This window comes from Onychostoma macrolepis, chromosome 12 (assembly GCF_012432095.1).
Source record: "Onychostoma macrolepis isolate SWU-2019 chromosome 12, ASM1243209v1, whole genome shotgun sequence".
Lineage (NCBI taxonomy): Eukaryota > Metazoa > Chordata > Actinopteri > Cypriniformes > Cyprinidae > Onychostoma > Onychostoma macrolepis.
In genome coordinates this window covers 19,972,071-19,985,276 of record NC_081166.1, presented here as the reverse complement: position 1 = coordinate 19,985,276, position 13,206 = coordinate 19,972,071, and the positions used below count along the sequence as shown (strand labels likewise).

The window sequence follows — 13,206 nt, the reverse complement described above, 5'->3', positions numbered from 1 at the left end:
CATTATGATCACAATATGTAAATCATTGCCTAACCATGTTTGTGCTTAACTGAATGATGTTAACTACCCAGATCCAGCCTGTTTCCAGTCCAGATGGTGGATCAGCATCTAGAGAAGACCACAACAGCTCTGAATGTCAGTGGAGACCATGTCAACTGTAGATGTGCCCTACAGACAGATCCCCTGCGAAGACCTCTTCACCTCAGCCATCAGCACAACTGAACTGAGCCGGAGGATGACTTCACTGAATCAACGATGAACTGACTTTAACTGAGAAACTGACTGTTTACTATTGTCCTCATTTTAAAGCTGCTTTACAGCAGAATTGAACTTTGTTTGCATTATTGACACACTATTTCAGTATACACTGTGAAGCTATTTGGACACAATCTGTATTGTATAAAGCGCTATATAAATAGAGGTGACCTCACTTGACTTGACAGACCTCTATTATAAAACTGTACATTTCTGCAATATGGACATTACATTGACAGTCATTTCTGACATAGAAAAAAAAAAGCATTTTATATAAAGCTGCTTTGAAGCTATGTATTGTTAAAAGTGTTTTTGTGTGTGTGTTTGTGTGTGTGTGTATGATTTTGCTTCCACACCTAACTATGAATATACGTTTGTTGAACATTCCCTATTCAGGATTATTCACTGCAATTTATCTGTCACTAATTCAAAATTATATGCATAATGCAAAACTATAGCTTGTTTATCACTCATTCTTTAGCAATATAAAAAAAGAAAGAACATGAAATGCTTGACATTCCTTTGACCACAGCAATAATGATGCTCAAATTCATTTAAGTAAACACCTTATTTAATGCATTTACAACTGTCATTAGAAAAAAAAAAAAATCTGTTGAAACAAAGGTAGCCTAAACAAATTAATCTGGGCGTGGTCTGAGACGCGACATGAAAACGCATTAAAACTTCCCTTAAACCGTGTCACATACATTGGAACATCGACAGGGGAACAACAGAGTCCAATAATGTTACAAACATTCACAAATAATGTGGAAAACTTTCAAATCTGTTCCGTTGAAAATTCCCTTTGACGAATCTGTGGAGGTCCAACATCTGCTGGAAACTCAGGTAAAACTATTAGCGTGCACGCGCACGTCCCCAGTTAACACGATCCCCAGTTGATCCATAACACCGGCGCTTCCGACCGACAGTCAGACACATGCGAGTGTGCCACCGCGGGCATTTTCAGAAGACTTTTGCTTGCTCTTTTTTTTATAATGTCAAACGGTTATTTAGAAACGGTTATATATTATTTACTTCCACAGTCTATAAATATGTAAGCAAAACACTGTAATTGTAATGCTTAAAGTGTTGTCGGGTGGGTTTATTTTGCTTCAATTGCACCTGACAACATTTTAAACATTTAAATTAGCCGCGAATTTAACCTGTCTCATGCTGAGGGCCCATAAGTTAAACACGATGGCGCAATTAAGCAACCGCGAGGACTGAAAATATAATTCTGTATATTACTAAAGACTGAAGATAATACCGCAGCGATAGATTCTGTATGTAATTGGTTTTATTCTACATAGAGGACACTTTATAAATCTTCAGAGAATGGGTGCGGCATTCACAACCTGATGCAGTTTGAAAGACGGACGGATGGGAGCTAAGCCAAAGGTAAGCATTATACATGTACTTTTATTCGTCGTTTTGTCCATGTAATGTTACATTTCCCACTATATGTTACGTGTTTGTCCCTTCTAGTTTCCTGTTTGCCCTTATTTGGTTTTGTTCCGGTCTTCGGCATAAGTCAATCATTGTTTATTATCCCCACCTGATTAGTATATTACCTTGTTTGCTCCTTTGTTCCTTTTCCTTTATAAGTCCTCAGTTTTCTTTTTGTTGTCTCTGCTTAATGTTGTAAAATGGAATACGTGCGTTGTAGCCTATTAAAAGATTTCTGTTTCACGACTCCTCCTTCGAGCCCTTTTATCCACAACCACAACCGGTAACAGAAGCAGAGACCTAAACTCAAACTATGGAGTCCGCCGCATGCCTCCTCGCCCTCATCCAGCGTGGTCTCCCTTTCTACGAGTATGCGGCAGAGTTCTGTCAACTCGCCAGGAGGATGCCGCTGGACGACGCGGGCATAATCCATCTTTTCCGGCTCGGAGCCAATCTCCACCATCCCATGGAACTCCCAAGACACCACGGGACTGTGTTGGAGAGAGGCTATTTTCCGGTGTCTGGGAAGTGTCTGGGCCCGAGCAGGAACTAGCCCGCCGGCCGCGGCTCCCCCTCACCAGCCGCCATCCGCGTCTCACACAAACCAGCCACCGTTCGCGGCCGACCCAAGCCCGCCGTCTGAGAGTATGGCAAGCCCGCCAGAGAATTGCAAGTGCCCGCCAGTGCCTGCTCCTCGCAAGTGCCCTCCAGTGCCTGTTCCTCGCAAGTTCCCTCCGTCGTCCCCGCTGGTCCCATCTAGCCCTCCTACGTCCCCGCTGGTCCCGTCCAGCCCTCCTACGTCTCTGCTGGTCCTGTCCAGCTCCGTGCTCCCAGAGCGCCCCTGTAGGGTGTACTTCCCCAAGAAAATTTGGGGGGGGGGGCATATAGTCAGGTGGTTCAAGATACTGTTTGAGGTAAATTTATGTTTATCCCTTTTAGTTGTTTAAATTGGTCACTAAACTTTACAAAAATATATTTAATATTTTCAAAACTTTATCTGGTGTGAAGTGTTTGTTCTTGTAGTAAAGTAGGCTTTGTAGTGGATCCCGGACGCTCACGTGAGCCTGTGAAAGGCATTTGCAATGATTATGTAGCCACAGACTCAAGCATGCTTTGTACAATAAAACTATGTACTTTGTACTATAAAAAATGATATTTTATATCTGAGAAACTAATTATTATTGTTTAGCACGCTATTAAAATATATTTGTGAACAGAGTATAAATAATAAACATGGTCTAAACATTCTTAGATGCGTAGCATTCATCATGTTGTCGTTTGGGAAAAACCCAACTAACTGTTAGTAAATCTGTTCAAGTTTATGTCACAATAACATGGTAACTAATGCAAAAAAGAAACATTACTTACTCATCAGATTGATCTCCTCTACTGGATGAAATCGTGTTCTTCTTTCGAGGGAAATCCTGCCTTTACTCAGCGCGCCTTCTTCCAGAAACAAACAGTAGCCGCGATGAGGATCTCCGTTCTTTGTTTGTGTTGGGCGTTTGCACGCGCGCACGTCCCACGCGGCTATTTACATATGAACTGCACGAGCCACGCGGGGGCGGGATCGCATTAGAGATAATGAGTCAGACGGGACAGACTGAGCGTCCATAAGGGGCGCTCTGCATTAAGAAATTCAGAGTTTACAGTTACATAATTATTATTCTGAGACAACAACCCAGATGCAATAAAATGGCTATTATTATTGAGGATCTGCAATTTATCCACTATTTTAACAGAACCTTTAGTTATATAGGGGAGAAGACCTAAAGCAGACCCATTACCAGTCAGAAACCTTACACTCTTCCAAAACTGTAGTTTTGTCAAGGAAATACTCTGCTTTTGCCTTTCTAATCGAAATTGTGCATTTATTGCAGAGCTGTTTAAAGTACAACGAGTTAGAATTTAAGTTGGTTTGTCTGGCCTTAAACCATGCAATATCCCGCTCATGGATAAGGTCAGACAGTGTGGCCATGAACCAAGGCTCATCTCTCTATTTTTTTAAAAGGTGCATGTTTATTAATAATTAAAATAAAACTTTCATAAAAATAATTCCAAACACTTCCAATATCTGGAATCTATGTGATTTTATCCCACTCAAATTGAACAAGATCATGTAGAAAACCCTGTTCATTAAAATATTTCATACAGCGCTTGATGCTAGTACATGGTTTTTGTATAAGTGAATAATATGAAAAGTTATCAGGAGACCAGCTGACCACGTTGCTACAACGCATGGGACTAAGCGACGTCTTTTAAGGATGTTCCCGCAACGTTTCTAGGACGTTAGCCAAATTTCTTACACTTAGCACTGAGCATACCCATTAAAAAGTCACCACTCGCCACTGCTATTCAATTTATAATTATGACTCTTACAACTGTTGATTCAGTGCTCATCAGTGATGGGAATAACGGCGTTATAAATAAACGGCGTTACTAACGGACAATAAAATGTGGCGTTACTATATTATATTATTAGAATTAATTTAAAAGTAATGCGCAAACGACAATCTCATTGGCTGGCACTCACCTATTATCGTCCCTGTTTCGATTTCAGCAAATCAATTTGAGCGAACGCAGACAACGTGACAACCCAGCTGTCACGGCACAGTAAGTGAACACACCGTGTAAACAGGGATCTGGGTCCAAATGCAGGTCTTTATTTACTTAAAGGCAGACAAAGTAGAAATCAAAACGGAAACAAACACAGATATCAGAATCTGAAAACAGGCTCAAAACAGAAACAGAAATATGCCACAAATATGGCAACGCAGTGCTTGCATCAGTCCACATATAAACAACTAATAATCCAGCCCAGAGAGGCATGGGGAAGGAGTATAAATAGTCATCAGGATGGGCAACAGCTGTGTATGTGTGAGTTGGATGAACAGGTGAGTGGAGTTAAGGTAAAGGAGTCCGGGAGGATGGGAGATGGCGACCTCTGGTGGTGAGAGGGAGAAACACATTGCCCGGACCCCTGACACCAGCAGCTCATTAATCCTTAGTGCGTTTTATATTGATGACAAAAATATGCATTCATACTTGGTTACTCTAATTACTAAAGTTCTATCATCATATAATATTAAATTATCATAATATTATATTATAATGCTTGACTGACTGATACTAAATGTCAGTAGATAAATAGTGTAGATTAATGTACAATGTTTTATAATAATAATTTATTCTTTTTAGTGTCCATTTCATTAATTTAACATATTTAATATTGGGGGCATCCCAAGTTATTTGACATTTGAACATTTTTTTAAAAGTAACGCAATAGTTATTTTCCCTGGTAATTAGTTACTTTCATAATGATGTAACTCAGTTAATAACTCAACTATTTGTGAGAAGTAACTAGTAACTATAACTAATTACTTTTTTAAAGTAATGTGCCCAACACTGGTGCTCATTATGGCAGGTCAAAATCGCAGAATAAATATCTGTAATTTGGCTTTTACGTACATTACGACTAGTAGAGCCATATGTATTAAATGCTAAAACGGCTTGCCATACATTTCGTCAAGTGAAGGGAACAACCCGTGCTGAGCGAGTAGGGGAGCAGCAAACACTGCGTACGTGCCCTGTCAATCGGAATTAATACAACTAGTAAATATAATAAGAGTAGAAAGTAAAAAGTTTGAATCCGCGGTGGTTTCCAGCTACTCCTCGGAAAACGGGCCATTGAAGCTGGCGTGATAGTCAAATATGGACTGGTGAGTCACATGCGATTGCATTCTTATGAAACTTTGATATGAGGACCTACAATAACGTAATACGTTGCAGTGCAGTAGACCAATAACCACTCGTACAAAATAGTCAAGACGAAGACTAACCCAAGACGACGCTTGTATAATCGCATAAACAGGCTCATGAAACGTCATTTGGAAGATCTAAACATGTTGGAACAGACTTATGGGACCTTGAAAAGCTAAATAAATACTTACAAAAAAATACAATCAACAATTTTAATGACTAGGCTATGCCATTATTTTAATATATAAATTTAAACAAAGAAATACAAATACATGTTTAAAAAATACAGAAAATTATTTATTAAAAACATTAAAAATAAACTGAATTAACAAAATATAAAAAATAAATAAATAAAAATTGTTCACAATGAACTCGACTACTTTTATTTATAGAATTAATAGGCCCCATGAGGCATTAACATAAACATTTTGAAGACATTTCAGCCATATATCTTGACATATTTCTATATTTGGCCTATCTTCATTCTATATTAGTCCAGGATAAGTTAAGGATAGGTGTTGTCCACGTTTAACTAGGCTGTTTGCAAAGCTGAAAATAAATGGTCTGTAATACAAGATGAAAATCTGTTTTGGCCTTTATGAGTGGTGACAGCAAAAATGTGTAGCACCGCTGACTGTAAATTATCTTGCTTTATGTCGAGCCAGCAATAGCTAAAACTGTTGACCCGCCATTTATAAACATTACATGTAAAATTATAATATAATATTCATCCAATTACTAACCGTTCCACTTGAAAGAGTCTGTGACACATGCTTTAATATGCTGATAGGAAAACTTACATCATACTGTCGGACATGGGAATATATGGACATGTGGAAAAAAATAACAATTAGGCTATTATTTATAAAATTTTACTTACACTTTCACTGTAATAATTGGTGCATTCAAGTTATATTTAATCAAGTCGTAATTACGATTGGGAAACATCTCCGTTACTGACGTTTCTTCACCCTTACGAAAATTAACCATGGTTTTATTGTAGTCAAGTGAAGTCAAGTCATCTTTATTTATATAACGCTTTTAACAATATAGATTGTATCAAAGCAGCTTTACAGCATTAAATAGGAAAATAGTGTGTCGATAATGCAAAAGGACTGTCACACCCATGGACGTGTTGTTGTGTTTTCATCTCCCATGTGCTCTGTGTGACCTAGTTGTCCCTCATATTTGATTGTGTCATTTAGTTCACGCTATAAGTGACAAGGATGATAGTAAACATTACATTTTCAGTTAATCATTGAATGCAGTGATGTCATCCAGCTCAGCTCAGTTCAAATAGTCTCTGTGCAATCAAGTTGACGATATCACTGGAAATTAAGTGTCCCCAACTAAGCAAGCCAGAGCCGACAGCGGCAAGGAACTCCATCGGTGACAGAAATCAGGGGGCCAGTTCACCTCTGGCCAGACGAACCAGCAGTTTGTTCCATGCTGCAGCAAAATCGGATTGTGCAGAGGACTCATCTGGTTCCTGTGGTCTTGTCCCAATGGCGGTCTAGTCACCTTTATTTATATAGCGCTTTTACAATACAGATTGTGTCAAAGCACTTAACAGTATCAAATTGGAGGATAGAGTGTCAGTAATGTATAATGATAAGATTAAACACTCAATTTTCAGTTAAAGGCATTTCATTATTGAATTCAGAGATGTCATTGTCTAGCTCAGTTTAGTTTAAATAGTATCTGTGCAATCAAATCGGCGATAATCGCTAGAAATTAAGTGTCCCCAACTGAGCAAGCCAGAGGCGACAGCGGCAAGGAACCAAAACTCCTCTGTGACAGAATGGAGAAAAACCTTGGGAGAAACCAGGCTCAGTCGGGGCCAGTTCTCCTCTGACCAGACGAAACCCGCAGTTCAAAAGTTTATATTTCTATTTTAATTTTGTTGCAATTTCTAACAATAGTAGTATTATGTAGTTAGGTATTTTATTATATTTTAGTTATTTTGTTATTTTGGGTGATATATCTGGGGATATATCTCTGGGGTCATCCGGGCGTCCTGGTCTCCGCCGACGATCAGGGCCGCAGACATCACCTCCGGCGCCGACCCACCATCTGATCGGACACGGACCGAGAAACAGACTAGGAAAGAAACAGACAAACATTAGCGCAGATGCCATTCAACTTACGATGTAACGAGTACATCGTGTGTTATGGGGAGTGTTCGGTTCCGGTTCATCTAATTAATGCAGCCTAACAATCCTTTAACGGATTTGAATAATAGAAGCGTATTAATTTGTTATGTGTAAGCCAGGCTAAAGAGATGGGTCTTTAATCTAGATTTAAACTGACAGAGTGTGTCTGCCTCCCGAACAGTGTTAGGTAGACTGTTCCAGAGTTTGGGTGCTAAATAGGAAAAGGATCTGCCGCCCGCAGTCGATTTTGATATTCTAGGTATTATCAAACGGCCAGAGTTTTGAGAAAACGCAGCGGACGTGGAGGACTATAATGCGATAAGAGCTCGCTCAAGTACTGAGGAGCTAAACCATTCAGGGCTTTATAAGTAATTAACAAGATTTTAAAATCTATCCGATGCTTGATAGGGAGCCAGTGCAGTGTTGACAGAACCGGGCTAATATGGTCATATTTCCTGGTTCTAGTAAGGACTCTAGCTGCTGCATTTTGGACTAACTGTAGTTTGTTGATCAAGCGTGCAGAACAACCACCCAATAAAGCATTACAATAGTCTAACCTTGAGGTCATAAACGCATGAATTAACATTTCTGCATTTGACGTTGAGAGCATTGGTCGCAATTTAGATATGCTTTTGAGATGAAAAATGCAGTTTTACAGATGCTAGAAACATGGCTTTCAAATGACAGATTGCTATCGAACAGCACACCTAGGTTCCTGACTGATGAAGAAGAATTGACAGAGCAGCCGTCAAGTGTTAGATAATGTTCTAGGTTACATGTGGGGTTTTAGGTCCGATAATTAACACCTCTGTTTTTCAGAATTTAGCAGTAAAAATTACTCGTCATCCAGTTTTTATATCGACTATGCATTCCGTTAGTTTCTCAATTTGGTGTGTTTCACCGGGCGAAGAAATATAGAGCTGAGTATCATCAGCATAACAGTGAAAGCTAACACCATGTCTCCTGATAATATCTCCCAAGGGTAACATATAGAGCGTGAAAAGTAACGGCCCTAGTACTGAGCCTTGAGGTACTCCATACTGCACTTGTGATCGATATGATACCTCTTCATTCACTGCTACGAACTGATGGCGGTCAGATAAGTACGATTTGAACCATGCTAAGGCACTTCCACTAATGCCAACAAAGTTTTGTAGGCTATTCAAAAGAATGTTGTGGTCGATAGTGTCGAACGCAGCGCTAAGATCCAGTAGAACTAATAAAGAGATACAACCACAATCAGATGATAGAAGCAGGTCATTTGTAACTCTAATGAGTTACAATATACTATTTGAGCTTTCCTGTAGCTCAAATAGTAGAGCATGGCGCTAGCAACGCCAAGATCATGGGTTCGATTCCCAGGGAAAGCAAGAGCTGATCAAATGTAAAAACTGTAACTTAAATGCAATGTAAGTCGCTTTGGATAAAAGCGTCTGCTAAATGCATAAATGTAAATGTAAATGTAATGAGAGCAGTCTCAGTACTATGATACGATCTAAATCCTGACTGGAATTCCTCACAGATATCATTTTTCTCTAGGAAGGAATATAATTGTGAGGATACTACCTTTTCTAGTATCTTTGACAGAAAAGGGAGATTTGAGATCGGTCTGTAATTAACTAGATCTTTGGGGTCAAGTTGTGGTTTTTTAATGAGAGGCTTAATAACAGCCAATTTGAAGGTTTTGGGGACATATCCTAATGACAATGATGAATTAATAATAGCCAAAAGAGGATCTATGACTTCTGGAAGCAGCTCTTTTAGTAGTTTAGATGGAATCGGGTCTAACATACATGATGTTGGTTTAGATGATTTAACAAGTTTATACAATTCTTCCTCTCCTACAGTAGAGAATGAGTGGAATTGTTCCTCAGGGGGTCTATAGTGCGCTATCTGATGCGATACTGTAGCTGACGGCTGCAGGGATACAATTTTATCTCTGATAGTATCGATCTTGGAAGTGAAGTAGTTCATAAAGTCATTACTGCTATGCTCTTGGGAAATGCCAACACCTGTTGATGCTTGATTTTTCGTTAATTTAGTTACTGTATTGAATAAATATCGGGGTTATGTTTGTTTTCTTCTAGAAGAGACGAAAAGTAATCAGATCTAGCAGTTTTAATGCTTTTCTGTAGGATAGGGTACTTTCCGCCAAGCTAAACGAAATACCTCTAATTTAGTTTTCCTCCAGCTGCGCTCCATTTTCCAGGCTGCTCTCTTTAGGGCGCGAGTGTGCTCATTATACCACGGTGTTGGACTCTTATCCTTAATCTTCCTTAAGCGTCAAGGAGCAACCGCATCTAAAGTGCTAGAAAAGAGAGAGTCCATAGTTCCTGTTACATCATCAAGTTGTTCTGAGCTATTGGATATGCTGAGGAACTGAGATAAGTCAGGAAGATTATTTATAAAGCAGTCTTTTGTGGTAGAGGTAATGGTTCTACCATATTTGTAACAAGAAGTTGGCTTTACAGCTTTAGCTATATGGAATATACAGGAGACTAGATAATGATCTGAGATATCATCGCTCTGCTGCAAAATTTCAACGCCACTGACATCAATTCCATGTGACAGTATTAAATCTAGAGTATGATTTCGACAATGAGTAGGTCCTGACACGTGTTGTTTAACACCAATTGAGTTTAGAATGTCTATAAATGCTGATCCCAACGAATCTCTGTCATTATCAACATGGATATTAAAATCACCAACGATTAGGACTTTATCTGCAGTCAGCACTAACTCCGATAGAAGATCAGAAAATTCTTTAATAAAGTCTGTATGGTGCCCTGGTGGCCTGTATACAGTAGCCAGTACAAACATCACAGGGGATTTATCATTAACACTTGTTTCTTTGGATAACGTTATATGAAGCACCATTACTTCGAACGAATTATACTTGAAACCCAACCTCTGAGAGATACTGAAAATATTTCTATAAATTGTAGCAACACCTCCCCCTTTACCTTTTGGACGCGGTTCATGTTTGTAACAGTAATCTTGGGGTGTAGACTCGTTTAAAGTAATGTAATCATCTTGTTTTAGCCAGGTTTAGGTGATGAGGTCTTCACTGGGGATCTGTCTCTGGGGCTCATCTAGTTGTCCTGATCTCCGCTGAAATTCAGGGCTGTAGAGGTCATCTGGGCTGGATCCGGGTGACTGCAGTGACCATCTGATCTGGATACAGACTGGATCTGGTGACTTTGGAATAAGAATGAAACGGACTAATTTTAGCGTAGATGCCATTCTTCTTACGATAAAACAAGTACATCCGGTGTTATGGGAAGTGTTCCCGGTTCCTGCTGACCCAATTAATGCAGCCTAACAATTCTTTAACGGATTTGAATATTAGAAATTGTTTTAGTGTGTTATGTGTAAGCCAGGTTAAAGAGATGGGTCTTTAATCTAGATTTAAATTGACAAAGTGTGTCTGCCTCCTGAACCACGTTAGGGTTAGGGTTAGGGTTAGATTGGTAGATTGTTCCAGAGTTTGGGCTCTAAATAGGAAATGGATCTACCGCCTGCAGTTGTTTTTGATATTCTAGATATTATAAAATTGCCAGAGGTTTGAGAACACAGCTGACGTGAAGGACTATAATGTGACAAGAGCTCGCTGAAGCACTGAGGTGCTAAACCATTCAGGGCTTTATAAGTAATTAGCAAGATTTTAAAATCTATATGATGTGTAATAGGGAGCCAGTGCAGTGTTGACAGAACCGGGCTAATATGGTCATACTTCCTGGTTCCAGTAAGAACTCTAGCTGCTGAATTTTGGACCATCTGGAGTTTGTTTATTAAGCGTTGCAGAACAATCACCCAATAAATCATTACAATAATCTAACCTTGAGGTCATAAATGCATGAATTAACATTTCTGCATTTGACTTTGAGAGCATAGGTCTCAATTTTGATATATTTTTAAGATGAAAAAAAATACAGTTTTACAAATGCTAGAAATGTGGCTGTCAAAGGAAAGATTGCTATCAAATAGCACACCTAGGTTCCTACGGCCCTAGTACTGAACCTTGAGGTACTCCATACTGCACTTGTGATCGATATGATACCTCTTCATTCACTGCTACAAATTGATGGCGGTCAGATAAGTCAAAAGAATATCTATATCGATAGTGTCGAACTCAGTGCTAAGATCCAGTAGTACTAATAGAGAGATACAACCACGATCAGATGATAAGAGCAGGTCATTTATCTAATGAGAGCAGTCTCAGTACTATGAAACGGTCTAAATCCTGACTGGAAATCCTCACAGATACCATTTTTCTCTAAGAAGGAATATAATTGTGAGTATACTACCTTTTCTAGTATCTTTGAACAGAAAAGGGAGATTCGAGATCGGTCTGTAATTAACTAGATCTTTGGGGTCAAGTTGTGGTTTTTTAATGAGAGGCTTAATAACAGCCAATTTGTAGGTTTTGGGAACATATCCTAATGACAATGACAAATTAATAATAGCCAAAAGAGGATCTATGACTTCTGCAAGCACCTCTTTTAGTAGGTTGGTTTAGATGATTTAACAAGTTTATGCAATTCTTCCTCTCCTATAGCAGAGAATGAGTGGAATTGTTCCTCAGGGGATCTATAGTGCACTATCTGATGCAATACTGTAGCTGACGGCTGCATGGTTACAATTTTATGTTTAATAGTATCGATCTTGGAAGTAAAATAGTTCATAAAGTCATTACTGCTGTGTTGTTGGGAAATGTCAACACCTGCCGATACTTTAATTTATTTTTTGTTAATTTAGCCACTGTATTGAATAAATTCAATTCAATTCAAGTTTATTTGTATAGCGCTTTTTACGATACAAATCGTTGCAAAGCAGCTTTACAGGAAATTAAGTTTCTACAATATATTTACATATTGTAGAAACTTAATATATTTAACTTGGTAATTCTTTAACTTGGTAAAATTTGGTAATTCTGTACATTGTCTGAGGGTTGGCATCCTCTGAGGTCCTCTGTGGGGTTGGCATCATCTCTTCTCAGGTGTTTGGTCATCTCAGATCATTTAAGGGTTGGATCCAGACTGAAGCTTCTGTAATTCCTAGTTACATCTCGTGGCAAAAACAGAGAAACAAACAGAGACATAATTAGCGTAGCTGCTGTCCCATCCAAGCAAAAATTATTTGTTCAACCCATCTAAAGAATAATAATGTGCATTTGAGCAGATATAACTGCAGTGCAAGATTATATGATGCATTATGTGAATGATTGGCTAAAGAGATGTGTCTTTAATCTAGATTTAAACAGAGCGAGTGTGTCTGAACCCCGAACGTTATCAGGAGGGCTATTCCAGGGCTCTACCTCCTTTAGTGGACTTTACTATCCTAGGTACTACCAAAAGTCCAGAGTTTTGCGACCTTAGGGAGTGGGTTGGATTATAGCGTGGTAGAAGTCTAGTTAGGTACGCAAGAGTTAAACCATTTAGGGCCTTATAGGCAAGTAATAATATTTTGTAACTGATACGGAACTTAATAGGTAGCCAGTGCAGAGACCGTAAAATTGGGGTAATATGATTATATATGACCTGGTAAGAACTCTAGCCGCTGCATTTTGGACTACCTGTAGCTTGTTTATTGA

General features: G+C 39.0%; 1 protein-coding gene across 4 annotated transcripts in view; it reads left to right on the top strand.

The window, feature by feature from the left end:
- Window positions 1-1,356: 1,356 nt before the first annotated feature.
- The window catches only part of LOC131550953 (ADP-ribosylhydrolase ARH1-like), a 190,827-nt gene continuing 178,977 nt past the window's right edge, over window positions 1,357-13,206 (top strand). For 3 of the 4 annotated variants that reach the window (XM_058793495.1, XM_058793492.1, XM_058793494.1), the window contains exon 1: window positions 5,239-5,420. In XM_058793495.1, the coding sequence (XP_058649478.1) occupies window positions 5,413-5,420 (8 nt within the window). In that variant the 5' untranslated portion in view covers window positions 5,239-5,412. Of the gene's footprint in view, window positions 1,654-5,238; window positions 5,421-13,206 lie in introns of those variants that run through there. The other variant, XM_058793493.1, reaches the window with a different exon arrangement.